An 18,306-nucleotide genomic window follows, 5' to 3' on the forward strand; every position below is an offset into this window, starting at 1 on the left:
TTCATCAATTTTCCTCATCCGTCCACGACCAGGGAGATTAGCTACAGTGCCATGGGTTGCAAACTTCTTGATAATGTTGCGCACTGTGGACAAAGGCAAATCTAGTTCTCTGGAGATGGACTTGTAACCTTGAGATTGTTGATATTTTGCCACAATTTTGGTTCTCAGGTCCTCAGACAGTTCTCGTCTCCTCTTTCTGTTGTCCATGCTTAGTGTGGCACAGACAGACACACAATGCAAAGGTTAAGTGAACGTCTCTCCTTTTTATCTGCTTTCAGGTGTGATTTCTATATTGCCCACACCTGTTACTTGCCCCAGGTGAGTTTACAGGAGCATCACATGCTTGTAACATTCTTATTTATCCGCAGTTGTGAAAGGGTGCCAATACTTTTGTCCAGCCCATTTTTGGAGGTTTGTGTGACATTATGTCGAATTTGCTTTCTTTCCTCCCTTTTTTTGTTTTGTCCCAATACACACAAAGGGAATAAACATGTGTATAGCAAAACATGTGTTAATGCAATACGTTTCGTGAGAAATACATGATTTCCTGGAGAAATATCAAGGGTGCCAACAATTTCGGCCATGACTGTATAATGTATGTGTGTATATGTATGTGTGTATATGTATGTGTGTATATGTATGTGTGTATATGTATGTGTGTATATGTATGTGTGTATATGTATGTGTGTATATGTATGTGTGTATATGTATGTGTGTATATGTATGTGTGTATATGTATGTGTGTATATGTATGTGTGTATATGTATGTGTGTATATGTATGTGTGTATATGTATGTGTGTATATGTATGTGTGTATATATATGTGTGTGGTTGTATATATATGTGTGTGGTTGTGTATATGTGTGTGTGTGTATATATATGTGTGTGTGTGTATATATATGTGTGTGTGTGTATATATATGTGTGTGTGTGTGTGTGTGTATATATGTGTGTGTGTGTGTATATATGTGTGTGTGTGTATATATATGTGTGTGTGTGTATATATATATGTGTGTGTGTGTATATATATATGTGTGTGTGTGTATATGTATGTGTGTATATATATATATATGTGTGTGTATATATATATATATATGGATGGTATGTGTGTTTTATATTAGTGGTGATCAAATACCAGCAAAAGAAAGCACTGTATGGATATAAATGTAATTTTCGTACAGTGTTGCATGACTGCACAATTGCCAGTTAAAGCAGTGCAGTGCTGAATAGCAAAGAAATGTTCTGGCCTGACATGAATTGCCAATAATAGCATACCTTTTTGCAGGCTTGTCCTTACCCAAGCTCACCAGTCATGTTACAGCAAATACCCTTGACATATCAGCAGCCAGGATATTTCCAGGTACTTTGATTACTATCTTCATAGCTGTGTCCTCCGTTTGAGGATTTAAAAAACATTTTCTTTTCTTCTGTGTAGGTGGCTCCACAGTGGGCTGGTGGAGATCAAAGGAGCTATGTATTTCCTCAGGTAAGAAAATTTCAAAGTTATTAAAATTTCAACGGCAAATGTATATATTTTGGAGAGAGGCATAGTTTGCTTTTTGGTTAGATTGTATCTTTGGATTTTGGTTGTGAAATTACAATAATTCTAAAGGCTCAAGGTTTTTTTTTTTGGTTTTTTAACCTTCATGCAATCTATGTATGAGCCTCATCACAATCCAGCGATGTGAACGACCGCATCGGCTGTCCTGGTCTTTGCCTCATTGGTTGAAACAGCAAGCAGGAGCCATTGGCTCCCACTGCTGTCAATTTCAGCCAATGAGAGAGGGAGGGTGGGGCCAAGCCATGGCTGTGTGTGTGTGAATGGACACATGGAGTAGCTGGTGCCCCCATAGCAAGCTGCTTACTCTGGTGGCACTCAACAGGAAAAGCCAGGAGAGCCTGTGGGGGACCTGAGAAGAGGAGGATCCGGGCTGCTCTGTGCAAAACTACTGCACACAGTAGGTGAGTATAGACATGTTTGGGTTTTTTAAAAAAAAAGTAAATGAACCTTTAGAATCGCTTTAACTCCTGCCCTGAATTTCAAGATCTAGCCACAGGCTGTGAGGCAGATGAGGTGGCTTTAGGGACAGGAAAGTGTGAATTTTTAAAGACAAGGGGGGACACAGTGCACAAGACCATAGTGCATCAGAATGATAAATTAAGACTTTTTAATAAACAGAAATGTATTGCACGCACAAACATGGGACATCACAAGCCTCAAGAACACCAAGACTGTATAGGCAGCTAGGGTGGAGTGGCGTCAGATAAGTCCACAGCCTAGCAGGTCCAACTCCCCTCTGATGTCCCCATGCACAGCCTTCCTCTAACGTCACCAGTGGGAGCATGCGCACAGGATTGTACCACCTAGGTAGGCTGATGAGAAGAAATTCCTCTAAATGCGTACTGTGTGCATGCTCTGACTGGTGGTGGTAAAGGGGGATGTTTGAGCTACAGGTCTGTTGGCTGGCTTCTTCAGGATTGTTATCCTAGATAGGGTTGGTGGTCCAATACACTGGCCTTCAGTGCAGTGGATATGACTGGCCAGGGCTTGATGCCTGATCCAATGACCCTCCACATTGGCTGGCTACATGGTTCTGGTATTCTTGCCACCGGTGATGTCCCATGTTAATGCAATACATATACATTTTTTAATAAAGTGCTCATTTATCATTCTCCCTTTCCTTTATTGTCTTTTGGTTCATAATTAGTCTCCCTTCCTTGGCATGCAGCAGCAGAGCCAGTTTTCAGAGCAAGCATTTGATATCTAGTTTTGGGCTTTCCACACCACTGTATTTAGTTTATGTATGTTTTAGATCTAACAATATTTCAGGCTTTTGGCATTTCTTTTCACTTCAGTTATGCTATGGATTCGACTTAATTTTATGTGCTTTGTATTTCAGTTGGATGGGAGTTAAAGCTGATTGAGCGCTGTGGTACCCAACCGTTTTTTGCGCTAAGGGTTTTTAGTTTAAAAAAATTTTAAACCGATTCTGGAAGAGTTTCAAACATGGGACTTTAGCCCACTGACACTACCATATAATATCTCTTAGGGTGAATTTTTTATAAAATTCTTTTAAAGATTTATATCTCAAAGTGTATGTAAACCCTCACCTTGTAAAACCACCATTTCAGAGATGTAACAATTCTAAACATGTTTTTCTTTCTTTTTCTTTTTTTTTTTTTAAGTGATCGCATTCCCTCTGTTCTGAAATAGTGCACTGAACTTTCCAGTGATAAACTGTGTGGGGGGGAGGGGGGGTTGTCTGGACAATTCTGATCAATGGAGGCGAGCAGGCTAGAGAGCATAGCTACAGAACTGGCCATGCTGTGTTCTGCTTAGTGTGGTAATTTTTTTAATGAGAAAGCAGAGTGGCAGGAGCACCAAGGATTTCACACAAAGCAAGCAATACAAAGAATAGTCACATACATATAAATAAATGATGTAGCGCTTAAACATAAACAAAGTATGATAAAGTGATCACCAAGTGGAATAACTAAATCCTCATTCCTAGCATAAGCCTTTGAATAGTGAAGCAATCCACATGTGCAGGAACAAATAAAAAGTCCTTTCTCCACACAAGCACTGCAAACAGTACACACGGGGAAAGTCCAGTGATCCGTGTCACATTCCTCTTAAGCATGCAAAACAAAGGAATGTGTATGAACCCACACACCCTCTAATGTGATCCAGGAATGGCTAAAATGGCCTCTCACCTCCAACCTGCGACCCTGCAGGGCCACAGCGCTTTATATAAAATACCACCACCAGAACTAGGATGGGCTCCTCACGATAATGTAACTTGAAGATGTTTCTACAGGACACAGCTTCCACCTCTCCTCTGATATCCTTGCGGGCCAGTGAGCCAGATAAATCCCAGCTCAGATCCCCATAAGACAAAAAAAGATATCCTCCATAGTGCAGACCATTTATTAAAACATATAAAAGCAATGAAAACACACTCACATGGGCAGAGTTTCATATAGCGTTTTTCCCCATATGCTGGGTGTAGGCATAGACCTCAAGGGTGTTCAAAGATGGCGCCACGCCAGACGGCTTTACGTGGTGACGCACTTCCGGCGTGGCGCCATCTTTGAACACCCTTGAGGTCTATGCCTACACCCAGCATATGGGGAAAAACGCTATATGAAACTCTGCCTGTGGCCCTGCAGGGTCGCAGGTTGGAGGTGAGAGGCCATTTTAGCCATTCCTGGATCACATTCGAGGGTGTGTGGGTTCATACACATTCCTTTGTTTTGCATGCTTAAGAGGAATGTGACACGGATCACTGGACTTTCCCGTGTGTACTGTTTGCAGTGCTTGTGTGGAGAAAGGACTTTTTATTTGTTCCTGCACATGTGGATTGCTTCACTATTCAAAGGCTTATGCTAGGAATGAGGATTCAGTTATTCCACTTGGTGATCACGTTATCATACTTTGTTTATGTTTAAGCGCTACATCATTTATTTATATGTATGTGAGTATCATCTGTTTGGTATAGGATTGGATGTTAGCAGCTGTTGAATATTTGGTGTGTGCCAGATATAATTTTTTCCATTACTGCCTTACATAAGAGTGCAAGAGGATTCTGTACTATATTGTTAATACAAAGAATAGGATACCTTTACATACAAGTACATTGCACATTAGACAGATTTTAGCAATATTTTTGGTTTGCGTATTCTATAATGCTATAGAACAGGACACAGGCAGCTTATTTATACACTAAGGATTATAGACTCATACCTTCCAGTAATCGGACACTGGGAAGCTTTCAGGATATGCGCCCATCCACCCCACCCCTTTAATGGGTGTTGTTCTCCACTACGGGAGGCCTCAGAACCAAGTGTCATAACACACCACTGGTTGCTTAAACCACTTGTAAGGTACCCTTTCACCATGAGGATTTGTGTTGGGATTTCCTACACCTGGGTTTTTGTTTACTACTCCTTCCAGACATGCTTACCCTATCTCCAACACTATTCCATGAGGGGGAAAAATCAGTTGGCTGTGGTGGAAACCAGGTGAAAGCCAATTCAAAACAGGCGAGCACATAGATTCATCAATTAGGTAAAGAACCCATGAGCAACAACTAAAGGACTAAAGGCTTGAAGACATCACTGGAACTGGCAAACATCCCTGTTCATGAGCCTACCATATGTAAATCCTTGGAAAGACAGGGTTTCCATGGCAGAACACCACAGAGGAAGCCGCTGCATTTTAAAAAAAAATTGCTGCATGCCTTAAAACAGCTTGGCAAACAGCTACGCTGCTGGGAAATAGTTTTAAGTTTGGCCCTCCACAGCAGTCCCTTGCGAAATTTAATTGCCCCCCTCTGGGCTAATCTGTCTTTCCTCCAGTACACATTATTTGTCGACTGCTCCACAAACTAGTGCAAGAGAAGAAAACATTCTCATTGCTTCAATTTGGCCCAGAAGAACCTGGTATACAGACATACTCAACTACTAGGATAAGACCCCTGGTATCTTCGCAACAGACCAGACCTACTTTCTCGACGCCCTCTCTTCTATTCTACTTCTTGGTGTATAGCTTTAATGGCATGGTGGTTAAAGCTCAGGTCTTAAATGACTGAGTGGCCTCGATTTTTGCTATCTCTACCTTGCTAAGCGCAAAAAAAAAAAACACCTTCTGTAAGATATGGTATGATACCTGGAATTATTTGCCTGGTATGAACGCAGGTGCACTCAAGCCCAGGAACTACTCTGGGCCTCACATCCTAGCCTTTCTACAATCGGGGCTAGACAAGAGCTTGACTATAAGCTAGCCTCTCTCAACCATTTTACCCCAGAACCCCTAAAATTTTAGGTCTCTGGGAGCTGTTAAAATTTCTGTTTTTGGGGACAATGGGAAGAATGCCCTTTACACTGAAGTTCAGTGAGAATTCACTCCTTACAGTGGTGGTCACAATGCCACCCTTTCATCTAAAATGATCACTGGCACAACTAAAGGGCAATGGATACAGAACTATACAGACCCTTTCAGATGTGAGGTCAGTCAGTCATAGCTCATGGGATCCCTAGTAACCTCTGAAACAACCCTAGGGTTCCATGGAATACTGATTCAGAATGGCTGCTGAAAGCACTCTAAAAATACGGTTCTTGGGCTTGTCAATTTCTTTAAAAAAAAAAAAACTTTAGCCTTACTCTCTTGTCAGCACCTTTATCCACGGTGAATCTCTTTGGCCCACAAAACTACCTATTGAACCTGTCAGGGAAGTCCCCTTAGATGATCTCTCCTGCATAGAAGCCTTCTTGGTTGCTATCCCAGTTGTAAGGCATGCCTGGGTTGGCAGCCCTCTCTTGTAGGGAGCCATTTCTCATTCTTTACAAAGACAAGGTAGTCTTGGCCCAGGGCCATCCTTTCTTCCTAAGGTGGTATCAGTCTTCCACCTCAGTGAAACAATTGTAAGTTCATCTTTGTACCCTATTCCAAACCACTCAAAGGAAACTGCTCTTTACTGCCTGAATGTAGTCAGAGCCATCAGAATCTACCACAAAGCTATGGCTTCTCTCAGAAAAATGGACTCCCTATCCATCCTACCCTCAGGACCTTGTCGGGGACATTCCGCATCAAAGACCAGCACTACTAAATGGAGAAGACCATTCATTTCAAGAGCTTATGCTCTAAAAAGAAAAGCTTCTCCAGCATTCCTCAATCTCCACTCCACCAGATCAGTGGGAGTCTCTGGGTGCTAGACATCAAGCCTCTCTTGACCAGCTCTGTAAGGTTGCCACTTGGTCTTCTTTTCATGCCTTTTCAAGTTCTACCAAGGGATCATCCAATCTTCTGCAGATTTAGCTTTGTGCCTCAAGGTTTTTGCAGAGGCACTCTGAATTTAGGTTTGTTTATCCTTTATGTTGAGCTTGTTGGTACAGTTCTGTTTGCCGTAGTTGTTGCCCACCATTTTCATTCATTGCTTAAGGACATCCCAGGGTCTGTAAATATTCAGTCCATGTCCTTTACTGTACAATAAAGGTAAAAGGATTTTTGAGTTGCCTGTAAATTCCTCATTTTGCAGTGGGGTAGGGTTAATCAGCCTGCGTCCTATACTGTCCTCCAATATATGAAATTTACAGGCAGTCAAAATTCCTTTTTGTTCATTGAAGGACACCGCATCATAAGAATGACCATAGGATATTGTACCACATCTGCAGGCGTAAGACAGTAGGAACAACCAAAAGATTAGAACACCTCCTCAGGGCATCCCCTGCTTGTGGCCAAGCCTTTTCCCCTGACCCCCCCCCCCACCCCAATTTGCAACACATATTCTGTTTTTTTGCCTAGTGCTTAGGACCTAGAAACTTTTTCTGCTGTTTCAGGTGTTTTTCTATTCTGTCAATTTTTTGCTTTTAATCAACTACAGTGATGGGTGACAGGCCATATATATATATATATATATATACTGTAGATCTGGTAGCCTCCCTATCACTGCCACTTAATGCATGAAGTTGCTGCCTATAGTGACAAACTCTGCATTAACTGGTGTGCCCAGAGGGAATCTACCTTCGGTGGACATATGAACTCTCAACCAAGGTTCCATTTCCACACCACTACTAGACAAATGACATCCAGAACTTCTAACGAGGCATTCTCAATCCTTGGAGACACAGAACCTCTGAGGATCCTGTCCCTGGGGAAGGGTGCTTTGGATTCCCTAGCAGTGTTACCTTGCCCCTAGGCTTCTGCTTTTTTCTCCCCCAGCTTCCCTTTGGAGATGGATACTTCTTTCCCCCCTCTGACAGTGAGGATGAGATGCTAGCAACTAAACTGGCACGAGAGAAGGAATTGGTGACTCTCATTAAGCCTGTTAGGGAGGCCTTAATGCTAGAGTGGTGTTCTACCATGACCATGGACTCCAGCCTTATGGGACCCACAAACGTAGGCAATCCCTAAAATTTTTCCCTGTGATCCGGTCTATGAAAGGGCTGGTCACCACCACCATGAGTTGTATTCGGTTACCAGAATCTTGATTCATCTGGTCCTAGCTTTGGCCCTGGTGTCTTAAGACCTCAACTGAATGCAACAAGGTTTAGCTGCTGGACAAGTTTCCCTGTGTTGAATTGGTGGATCATTTTTAAGACCTGCAGTACCTTTGTTTTGCTGCTTTAGACTCGGTCAAGTGATTTTTCGTTTTATCTGCTTTAGCAGTGGTGTCCAGACCTCCTCAGGCTTAATTGCTGGTCTGCAGGTCAGGCATCTGGGGGAAAAAAAAGCCTTGACAAATGCCCCTTGCTGTCACACCTTTTTTTGGTGAATCTTTGACTGAGATTATTAAAACTCAGTTGGTGAGAGCACCTTTCTCGGCCAAAACCTCACCAAAGATGGACTTTTGAGGTGCCCCAGAGAAAGCCACAATACAAAGTATTAATGATGCAAAGCTTTGGTATTAGTAGGATGTAATGCCCTTGCCATCCCAGATTATATGCAACTTTCCCTGCCAGTTGGAGGATTTGCGTGAAAGCCTGGCCTTTCTCCACGCATAAGCAGAAGATCTTCCAAGTATTTTCCTCCAGAGGCAAATCCTCCAAATACTCCTCTCCAGAATTCTGATGTTCGTGGCAAAACAGAACTCAAGTTCACTTTTTGTATGCAGGTGCTGTTATGAAATGGAAACTGTGTACCTATTAAAGTGACAAGATACTATGCCCCTGTTTACAAGTACCCTTTTCCCTCCCTTGTAACCAAAGTGAATGGCCAGTGGGACAGCAGAGGCACCGGAGGGGGAGACCCAGGACCCTCTACTGCTGCTAGAATTGCTTTTACATGAACATCACCGGCTCTAAAATAAAAAATACCAGGATAATGCCTGTAGCTGCAGTTATCGTCCAGGTATAACCACTTCAACCTCGCAACATAATGGTATGTCACAGAGGCTGAAGTGGTTATCAAGTTGATGGTGAAAAGCGTTTTGTTCCCACTGTAAAATCCTTTTTTTTTTTTTTTTGAGTCCAAGGGACACAACTCCCTCCCCTTATATGCTACTGTTCTTTGGACTGCTTGCTACAGCTGAGCAGGTGAAAGGTGGAATTGGTTATTGCCTTCAGTTTTCTGTGTGCTATTTCTCCTGTAGGTGGCGGAATAGCCACTGGGGTTTGCTTAAAATGGTTGTAGTGTAATTTTTTTTTTTTTTTATTAAAATAAAAATGGGAAAACTTGCCTGCTGTGTGCATGGTTTGACTGACAGCAACCAAAGGCTTCCACTACTGTGTAGTATGTGGGAGCAGGGAGAGAAGAGCTGCAGCTGGGTACTGTGCTGTAACTATTTAGGCAGAAGGGGGAAAGATGTTAGTGGAAGGGTTTTTTTTTTTTACCTTGATGAAAAGAATGCATTAAGGTAATGACTTTAGAACCACTTTTAACATGAATACAAAAATCCTATTTCTTTCTTGTACATCACAGGACACATAGCAGGCCATAATATAATAACTGTGTTATATGCCACCTATAAATGAATGGACACTGATTGACCAATCAAACAAAAGTGCTCCCCCATATAACCTCTCCTATACAGGAAATCTATTTTTTTTTTGCCAGTGTCTGTAAGGTGGATGTTCACTGAACATGTACTGCACATTCTCAGTGAAGCATACTGGGAAGTCTGGAACATTTCTACTGATTCATGTGCTCCAATCGGATCCATTTTAAAAGCTGTTAGCCAAAGTGGATGGTATTCAAGCCTCGCTGGATGAAAATATTCTGTATATGCGGAGGAGTCTATGGGTTGACCGGGAAGACTTCCAGGGGGAGTATCTTTTTTTATCTTTTTTTTTTTTTTTTTTTGCCTGCAGTACCTGATTTTGGCCACTTAATGGAGTCTGTTATTACCACGTGGGCACATGGCGAGGACGCATGTGCAGTAGCAGCAGGAAGAGGAAGTTGGCCATATTGTTTACATAGGACACTACCTGTTACATGTGAGCTGCTGCAGCCACCACTATTTCTGCTGTTACTGCTGCTGGACCCTGGAGGGAAGGTCAGGACACAGGGCAGGTTTTTCTAAAGTACTGGAAAAAAGGTGCAGCGATTAAGACCTATAAAATCAACTAAAAGTATATTTCAAATGCAAAGTTCATATATAAAAACCGTTTCAAAGTGACTTTTGTGCTCTTAAAGTGTGTGTAGTTCTTGAACTGGTGTCCGTGCAGTATTAATGTAAGTAATGCACACTCACCGGACGCGCATATATAATGCCCCTTTTTATCAATACTCCAGGTGTCATCAAGGGGGGTCAGGAACTATGTAGTCTTCCCTCTAAGGGATGGATGGTCATCAAACAGCTTTTATATATTTTTCAAATCTGTATATCTATTTATTACATCTAGATGGATATAAGTTTTTTTTTTTGTTCATTTTTATTGCTAATCATGTGATTTTACAATATGTATATTATATTACTGCAATTAGGTAATATCCCCGTTTTTTCCATGGCATTAATCTTTCTCATGCATTATAAAAATATGAATGTTTAGCAATTATAAAGTCATCTCTCCACTAAAACATTACAAATAGTGAATTATTAATCTATTGCATACCGTTTCCATAAACTGATCGTGTCATTAACAGTTCAGGGATTACTCTGATCGTACATGACCTCTGCTGAAACCATGGAAAAATGGCGCCCGCTCCTGCACGAGCACATTGGGTATTGATCTTTAAAATGACAACTGTCTAATGCGCATGCACCAAACCCTATATAATCGAATGGCAGACATCACGGTGTAATTGGCGACCCCCCTCTGAAGACGTGCGGGTGCACAACGCGTGAGGAGCCAAATGCCGTGACGTCACGCCGCCGGAGCAACGTGGAGCTCCGGCGGCCATCTTTAAGAGTGGACGATCAGTCCTATGTTCATTATATGCTTATACTTGTCTTATCTACTTGATGCATCAGTTTTAACTCTACTATAATAAATCTATTTTAACCTACTACACGATGAACATATCTTTGTTCTACCCCCTGGGGGAGACTTTAATTCCCAGATAACCTGCTTCAGGACGAGACCTATACTATATCCAGAGAGGGAATCTTTCATCCGGGGAGCTACACCCGTTTAACCCCCTAAGGGGAACTCTAGTGGATGTGGACCACCAATAAAGCCCTGAGGGTCCTGTCTGATGACTATCCATCCTTTAGAGGAAAGACTACATAGTTTCTGACCCCCCTTGATGACACCTGGAGTATTGATAAAAAGAGCGCATTACTTTAATACTGCACGGACACCAGTTCCAGAACCACAAACACTTGAAGAGCACAAGAGTCACTTTCGAACTGTTTTTATATATATGAACTTTGCAATTAAAATATACTTTTAGTTGATTTTATATGTCTTAAGCGCCGCACCTTTTTTACAGTATTTTATTAGGTTTATTTTTTGGTTAACCTTTCGTGCACAGCGGCTTTTGTGTTATAGAGCGCTCACATTTTCATCCATTTTTAGGTTATTGTAAAGGGTACATGAGTACTCCCCTGGGAGCATCGACCAGTCCAGCAGGAGGGTTGTGTTGCTACCCCTTTTTTTTTTCAGTGGACTGCATTGGAGGGAGTGTGTTGCTTCACTCTTAAGCAGATCTATTGTGTGTTGATTAAATTCTTACACTATTCGTGTAACGCTAGTGGAGGTAATGTCATCCTGAAAGCAGTGTGGGGGAGGCACAGCAGGAAAGGGTGCAAATGCACTACCACCAGGTCCTGTGGAGCCTAGACAAAGTTCCGCTGTGTTGTCCTCTCCTGAATGACACGAGGCAACAGGTGAATCTGAGCCGCTGTTTATCTAGCATTGTGGCTACTACCGGTGTGTCCGCTTCGTTGTATGTAACGAAGGCGGATATTACATCGGTTTTAGCAAGGTTAGAAGACAAGATTGCTGGGATGGTTGCATCGGTGGCTGAGAGGTAAGAAGGGGGAAAGATCCACATTTTTGGACCCACCAGTCCTTGAACAAGAGTGGTTAGAACCTGAGGATGAAGATGCAGTAGAAGATCTTGAAGAGGGTCAGACAATTTGATTTTCTATCAGAGCAAGGGGTTTCTGCTTCTCAATCACAGAGTTTATTAAGACCCTCACTGATATGGTTCAGTTACCCCCAGTAGAGGCATCCGAGGTCTTATTCCTCTTTGGGCTCATTAAAGCCGCCTCAAAGTATCCAGACATTTCCAGTGCACCCTCTGTAGGAGCATGTTATGTATGCTGATTGGGAGCACCCAGACAGATTTTTTTGTTTCGCCTAAAAGATTATCCCTCCTGCATCCAATAGAGAGTAGATGCAGCTGTGTCTACCCTGAAGAAACATTTGACTTGTCCTGTGGATAATGTTTAAGGATCTGGCAGATCCTTTTTTCCCTGGCAGGGGCAGCCGCACATCCAGTGTTTGCTGCTGTCGGTCTCAAAGTCTGACCGTGTTAATCAGGTGTTTAAAAGACCAATTATCTTGGAGGAGGATACGGCTGTGGATTTTGCAGATTTACCACAGGCCTTGTGTTTTGCTGTTGATGCTCTTAAGGAATCGATTCAGCAGATCTCTCGCTTGGCCCTTCTTGTGGTACACATGCGCAGGATCTTGTGGTTTCCCGTTCATGGAGAACATTTGTTTGGAGAGGACCTAAACAAATATATCCAGAAGATAAAAAATGGAAAAAAAAAAGTATTCTATTACACTTTAAAAGCAAGTCCAAACACCCGACCTTTTAAGGGGCCAGGCACTTCAATGGTTGGTGCTTCTTCCAGTAGACAAGCATTTTGTCATACACAGGGCTCTGCATTTAAGGGAAAATTTCAGGGCCAGAAGAAACCCTGGGTGCAGAAGCCTGCTAGGTCAGATTCCAAGTCCGCTTCATTATGAAGGGGTGCCCCCACTCGTTCAGGTGGGGGGGGGGGGGGGGGGGACTTTTTTGGTTTTTGCGAAAATCTGAGGAGCTGATCCAAAACAAGTGGGTCACTGCTAAAGTTGCTCAGGGGTACAAACTGGAGTTTCGGGGAATTCCTCCTCCCAGTTTCTTAGTGTTACTAAACCTAGGAACCTGCATTCACTAGATCTGGTCTCCCACAGTACACAGAGCATGGCAGTGCAATTATTTTAGTAAATATAAGCTGCTAAATACCTTTTCTCATCAGCAGTTAGAGCAGTCTTGTGACTTCTATCAGTGCTCAGCAGAGAATGTTAAAGCTTGTAGTTTTCAGTCTGCTCTAGGAGGATGCAGAACCCCTGACTTCTGCCTGGACGGTGCTGATTACTTGCACTCTCCAAAGAAATGAAGGAAAAAAAAAAAACAAAAAACCTCTAGCAATACATGCCAAACTGAGCATGTGCAGTCTCTCCGCACAATATGTCTTGTTAGAAAATAAGAGGGGGATGTTAGAAGAAAACAATCAGAAGTCAAGATCAAACCGCTTTTTTACACAGGATTCACCAATTAGGTTCCACAGTGAGTATAACGAGCATGTTTTGCATATACAGACTTATTTTACTGTTGTGGGTTTAGTAACACTTTAAGGTCCAATGTGTCCACAAATCCATTGAGAAGAAATTCTTTGTTTCAGGCACTCGACCAGCTGTTGTCCCAGGACATGATTGTGAAGGTTCCAGTGGACGAAAGGTTCCAGGGTTCTGCAAACCTATTCACAGTTCCAAAGTCAAATGGGGATGTAAGCCCTATTCTAGACTTAAATGGGCTGAACCGGTTCTTAAAGATTCATTTGTTTAGAATGGAGTAAAGTCCGGTCAGTAGTCGCATCTTTACAAGAGGGAGACTTTAGCATCCATAAATATCAAGGACGCATACCTGCATGTGCCAATATTTCCAGCTCATCAAAAGTTTCTGTGGTTTGTGATAGAAACTCGACATTTTCAGTTCATGACACTACCTTTTGGGCTAGCTTTGGCTCTGACTGTTTACAAACATTCTGACTCCAGTTCTGAGGCTGCTCAGAGCTCGGGGAATATTGATTTTGGGCTATCTGAATGATCTACTGTTCAGGGGTCAGTCTGGTCCAAGCCTGAGAAAAAATGTGGCCTTTGAAATTCATACTCTGGAACGCTTGGGCTGGATGCTAAACTGTGAGAAGTTTTCCCTGGAGCCAGTACAAAGTCTGGAGTATTTTTGGGATTGGTCCTAGACACTGTTCAGGCAAAGGTGTTTCTGCCTCCAGGAAAGGGCCACATCCTGAGAGATCAGATTCTGAGTTTGAGGAGCAGGAAGAATCCTTCCATTCACTTATGCATGAGGTTGATGGGGAAGATGGTATCTTCATTCGAGGCAGTGTGCTAAGCGCAGTACCACTCAAAGCCTTTGCAGAGGATTATTCTGTCAGCATGGAATAAAGATTCCAGTGCTCAATTACTGCATGTCTTTGTCCCCCCAGGTGCTGCAAAGCTTTAATTGGTGGTTGAAAGTTCCGAATTTGGAAAAGGGAAGATCTTTCCCACCAGTGATTTGGAAGCTGGTAACCAATGTCATCCTCTCAGGTTGGAGGGCTGTTATAGAAGGAGACGTGGTCGCCACTGGAAAAGATTCTTCCCATCAATATCCTGGAGCTTCGGCCGTTGCAGCTTGCCTTGAGATATTGGACGACCAAACTTCATGGTTGGCCAGTAAGGGTCCAGTCTGACAATGCTACAGCAGTGGCATACATCAACCACCAAGGCGGTACCAAGAGCCAGAGGGCTCAGGAGGAGGTAAATCACATTCTGACTTGGGTAAAAGGGCATGTTCCAGTTCTGGCAGCAGTGTTCATTCCAGGGATAGAGTCATCGTCTGTTGTTTCCGAAGGAATAGGTTCTGCATCCCGAGGTGTTTGTGGTAATCTGCCAGCATTGAGGGTACCTGGACATAAATCTATTGGCGTCCAGGTTCAAAAGCAAGGTGGACAGGTTTTTGTCCAGAGTCTGGACCCTCTTGCGATAGAAGTAAATGCCTTGGTGGTACCATGGGATCGGTTTTCCCTAATCTACGCCTTTCCCCTGATTCAGCTACACCTGCGGCTTTTACGCAGGATTCGAGACGAGGTGATTCCGGTCATATTAGTGGCACCAGTCTGGCCCAGGAAGTGTTAGTACACGGACATTGTCAGGCTAGCAGTGGGCGTTCCATAGCTTCTGCCAGATTAGTCAGACCTGCTGTCTCAGGAACCTATATTGCACCCAGCTTTACGGTCACTGAATTTGACGTCATGGCTATTGAGACCCAAATCTTGAAAGATAGGTGAGTGTCAGATTCTGTTATCTATGTTGAATTCTAGGAAGCTGGTTTCTAGGAATATTTATTATAGAACTTGGAAGTCATATATTTCTTGCTGTGAGGGTTGAAATTGGCACCCCCAGAGATATTTGATTGGGAGAATTTTGTCTCTCCTCCAGTCAGGAGTAGAAAAGAAGCTGGCCGTTGGAACTATTAAGGATCAGGTTTCAGCCTTGGTTTTCTTCCAAAGGCCGATTGCTTCTCACTCTTTGGCTCTTTTTTACAGGGAGTGATGCATGCTGTTCCTCCTGTCAGATAGCCCTTGTGCCCTTGGGAGTTGAATTTGGTCTTGGCAGTTTTACAGAAACCACCATTTGAACCTATCAGTGAGATTTTTAGTTCTAACTTGAAAGATTTTTTTTTTTTGGTGGCAATCACCTCTGCAAGAAGGGCATTGGACTTGGCAGCTCTTTCTTGTAGGGAACCATTTTTGGTTTTGCATCAGGATAAGGTGGTGTTACGGCCTCATCCGTCCTTTCTGCCCAAGGTGGGTTCTACTTTTCATCTCAATCAGGACATTGTTCTGCCTTCATTCTTTCTTTGGCCTCTATCGGCAAAACAAAGATCTTTGCATGCCCTGGATGTTTGGGAAATAAGGGTCTTTTTGAGAATTGCAGCGCACATTAGACTCATTCTTCGTTTGTTTTGCCAGAAGGTCCCAGGAGAGGACAGGCGGCATCCAGATCCACTATTTCTAAGTGGATTAGTCCGTTTAATCATCCAAGCTTTTGGTTTGAAGAGCAAGGTTTCTCCCTTTTGGGTGAAAGCACACACTACCAGGAGTGTGGGGGCATCTTGGGCCATCCGCCACCAGGCGTCAGTTGCTCAGGTGTGCAAGGCTGCTACATGGTCTTTGGTTCATACATTCACAAGGTTGTGCCAGGTGGATGTCAGAGCCACAGAGAATTCTGCATTTGGCTGCAGTGTATTACATACATACAGCTGAATAGCTCCTTTTTGGGATGTATGCGGGAGGACTTCCAGTTTGATTGGTCAGCCAGAGTCCATTCACCTACATGTGGCATATAACCCACATTGTCATTATTATGGCCTGCTCTGTGTCCCATGATGTACTCCAAGAAATTGATTTTACAGGCAAGTATGTAGAAAAAAAATCTAATTTTTTTTTGTTTTTTACATATGGTTTTGCTATATTTGTAGGCTTTAACTTGGAATTATACAGGAAATGACTTTGAGACTACCTGTGGTGAAGTTCTGCAGCCAGACTATACCATTTCTGAGCAAAATGCCTCCTTAGTTCCAACAAGTCCCCAAAAGGTAACACCGTCATTGCTTTATATTGAATAAAAAGGAAAATGGCTTATCAACTGTGTGTAAGAAGTGGACACATGGTCGTTGCTTATTCATAATCTCTACCGTGATATATTTAGCAGGGTAAGACATAAATTACGTTTATTGGTATTTGTAGAAAATTGACCGAAGCATACAAACTGCCGTATCCTGTCTGTTTTCTGGTGATGGACGGTTCCACAAGCCTTACTTTCAAGATGATTTTGTAAAGGTATAGTATGACTGTTTTTATTGCACCACCATGTTGAATTGCATAGTTTCTTAATATTTCATATCTGCACACTGAGATTCCTGGGTACTCTAAACACTAATGTTTAAAGGTTTTTTTTCTATCATCCATTGTGGGACACAGGAAGTCATTAACCTTTTTGGGTTATTTTTCCGCCCACAGGAGGATTGGACACTGGGGGAAAAATGTAGACCAGCCTAGGATAACCTCTTCTACAATGCCCCAATTTCTGCTAGTGTTCTAGGTGGATGGATGTCTTCTTCAGCTCTGCTAGGAAATAGTCTATCCTAATTAAGCATACATCACAGAACACCAGGTACTTTGTGTTCCCTGGCTGACCGCTAAATGAGCTGGGCAAGGAAGAGTTGCTGCCAGCTCCCTGACAACCAGTATCTGAGCAGGAGCCGACACATTTAGCAGCGGTAGTAGTACTGATGATAAATGTCTTCAACTGTTATTTTGTAAATTCGTTAAATAGTGAGTGGCTAGACCACATATTAACCATTTGCCTTCCAGAGGATTTACTCCCCATCCCCTCCTGACCAGGCCATTTTTTGCAATACGCCTGTGCGTTACTTTAACTGACAATTGCACAGTCATGCAACGCTGTATATAAATTAAATTTTTTATTTTTCCCCCACAAATAGAGCTTTCGTTTGGTGGTATTTTTTGTGCTATAAACAAAATAAGACCATCAGTTTTGAAGAAAAAGTATAAAACATACCCAATAAAAAAAAAATTTTCTTCATAAATTTAGGCCAAAATGTATTCTACATTTCTTTGCATGAAAAAAAATCCCAATCCATGTAAATTGGCATACATGAAAGTTGTAGCGTCTACAAATGGTATATATACTGTAATTTTTTTTTTTTCTTTAGATTAGTAATGGCGGCGATCAGCGACTTATTGCAGGACTGCGGTGGGCATTCTGACACTATGTGTGAACTAACGGCTTCTGACATCTCCAGTGACACTAATACAGTGGTGAGTGCTAATAAAAAGCACTGACACTGTACTAATGACGCTGGGCAGGAAGGGGTTAACATCTGCGGCGATCAAACAGTTAACTGTGTTGTATTGTGCTTACTGTGTGCTGTTTTACTAGGGAGACTTGCTGCTTTCCTCTCTGCTGTGCAGAGAAAGAGAATATGGCATGTTCATGCTGACAGGTGAGAGATCTGTGTTTACACACAGATCTTTCCCCTCTCATCTTTAGAGGCAATCACCAAGTGTGGGCCGAGAATCGCCTGCCGGGACCCAGTGGTTGACATTTGCTGCAACCAATGGCTGCACGGGTAGAGTGGCGCATGTGCATCCCCTTCCCGGAACTGAAAAATATATATCTGCTATAAGGAGGTAGGCAAGTGGTTAATTAATGTTTTTGTGGGGGGTATTTTAGTGTGTGCGTATTGACTTTACTACAATGTCTAATTTTTGGGAGATTATTGCATACTACAGTTAAATACTGCAAATGCTGTAATTACCTGTGGCAAATATTTGTATAAAACACAAAA

General features: G+C 42.6%; 1 protein-coding gene across 1 annotated transcript in view; it reads left to right on the forward strand.

Moving 5' to 3' along the window:
* The window catches only part of DAZL (deleted in azoospermia like), a gene marked incomplete at its 3' end in the record, with an annotated part of 120,628 nt that extends 102,667 nt beyond the window's left edge, over nt 1-17,961 (forward strand). The window contains exons 11-15 of the mRNA XM_089692213.1: nt 1,285-1,359; nt 1,435-1,485; nt 16,414-16,530; nt 16,682-16,774; nt 17,898-17,961. Coding sequence (XP_089548339.1) covers nt 1,285-1,359; nt 1,435-1,485; nt 16,414-16,530; nt 16,682-16,774; nt 17,898-17,961 — 400 coding nt within the window. The remainder of the gene's footprint in view (nt 1-1,284; nt 1,360-1,434; nt 1,486-16,413; nt 16,531-16,681; nt 16,775-17,897) is intronic.
* Nucleotides 17,962-18,306: the final 345 nt, after the last annotated feature.

This window comes from Staurois parvus, unplaced genomic scaffold, assembly GCF_062004578.1.
Source record: "Staurois parvus isolate SC_StPar_1 unplaced genomic scaffold, SC_StPar_1.0 ptg000579l, whole genome shotgun sequence".
NCBI classification, from domain to species: Eukaryota; Metazoa; Chordata; class Amphibia; order Anura; family Ranidae; genus Staurois; species Staurois parvus.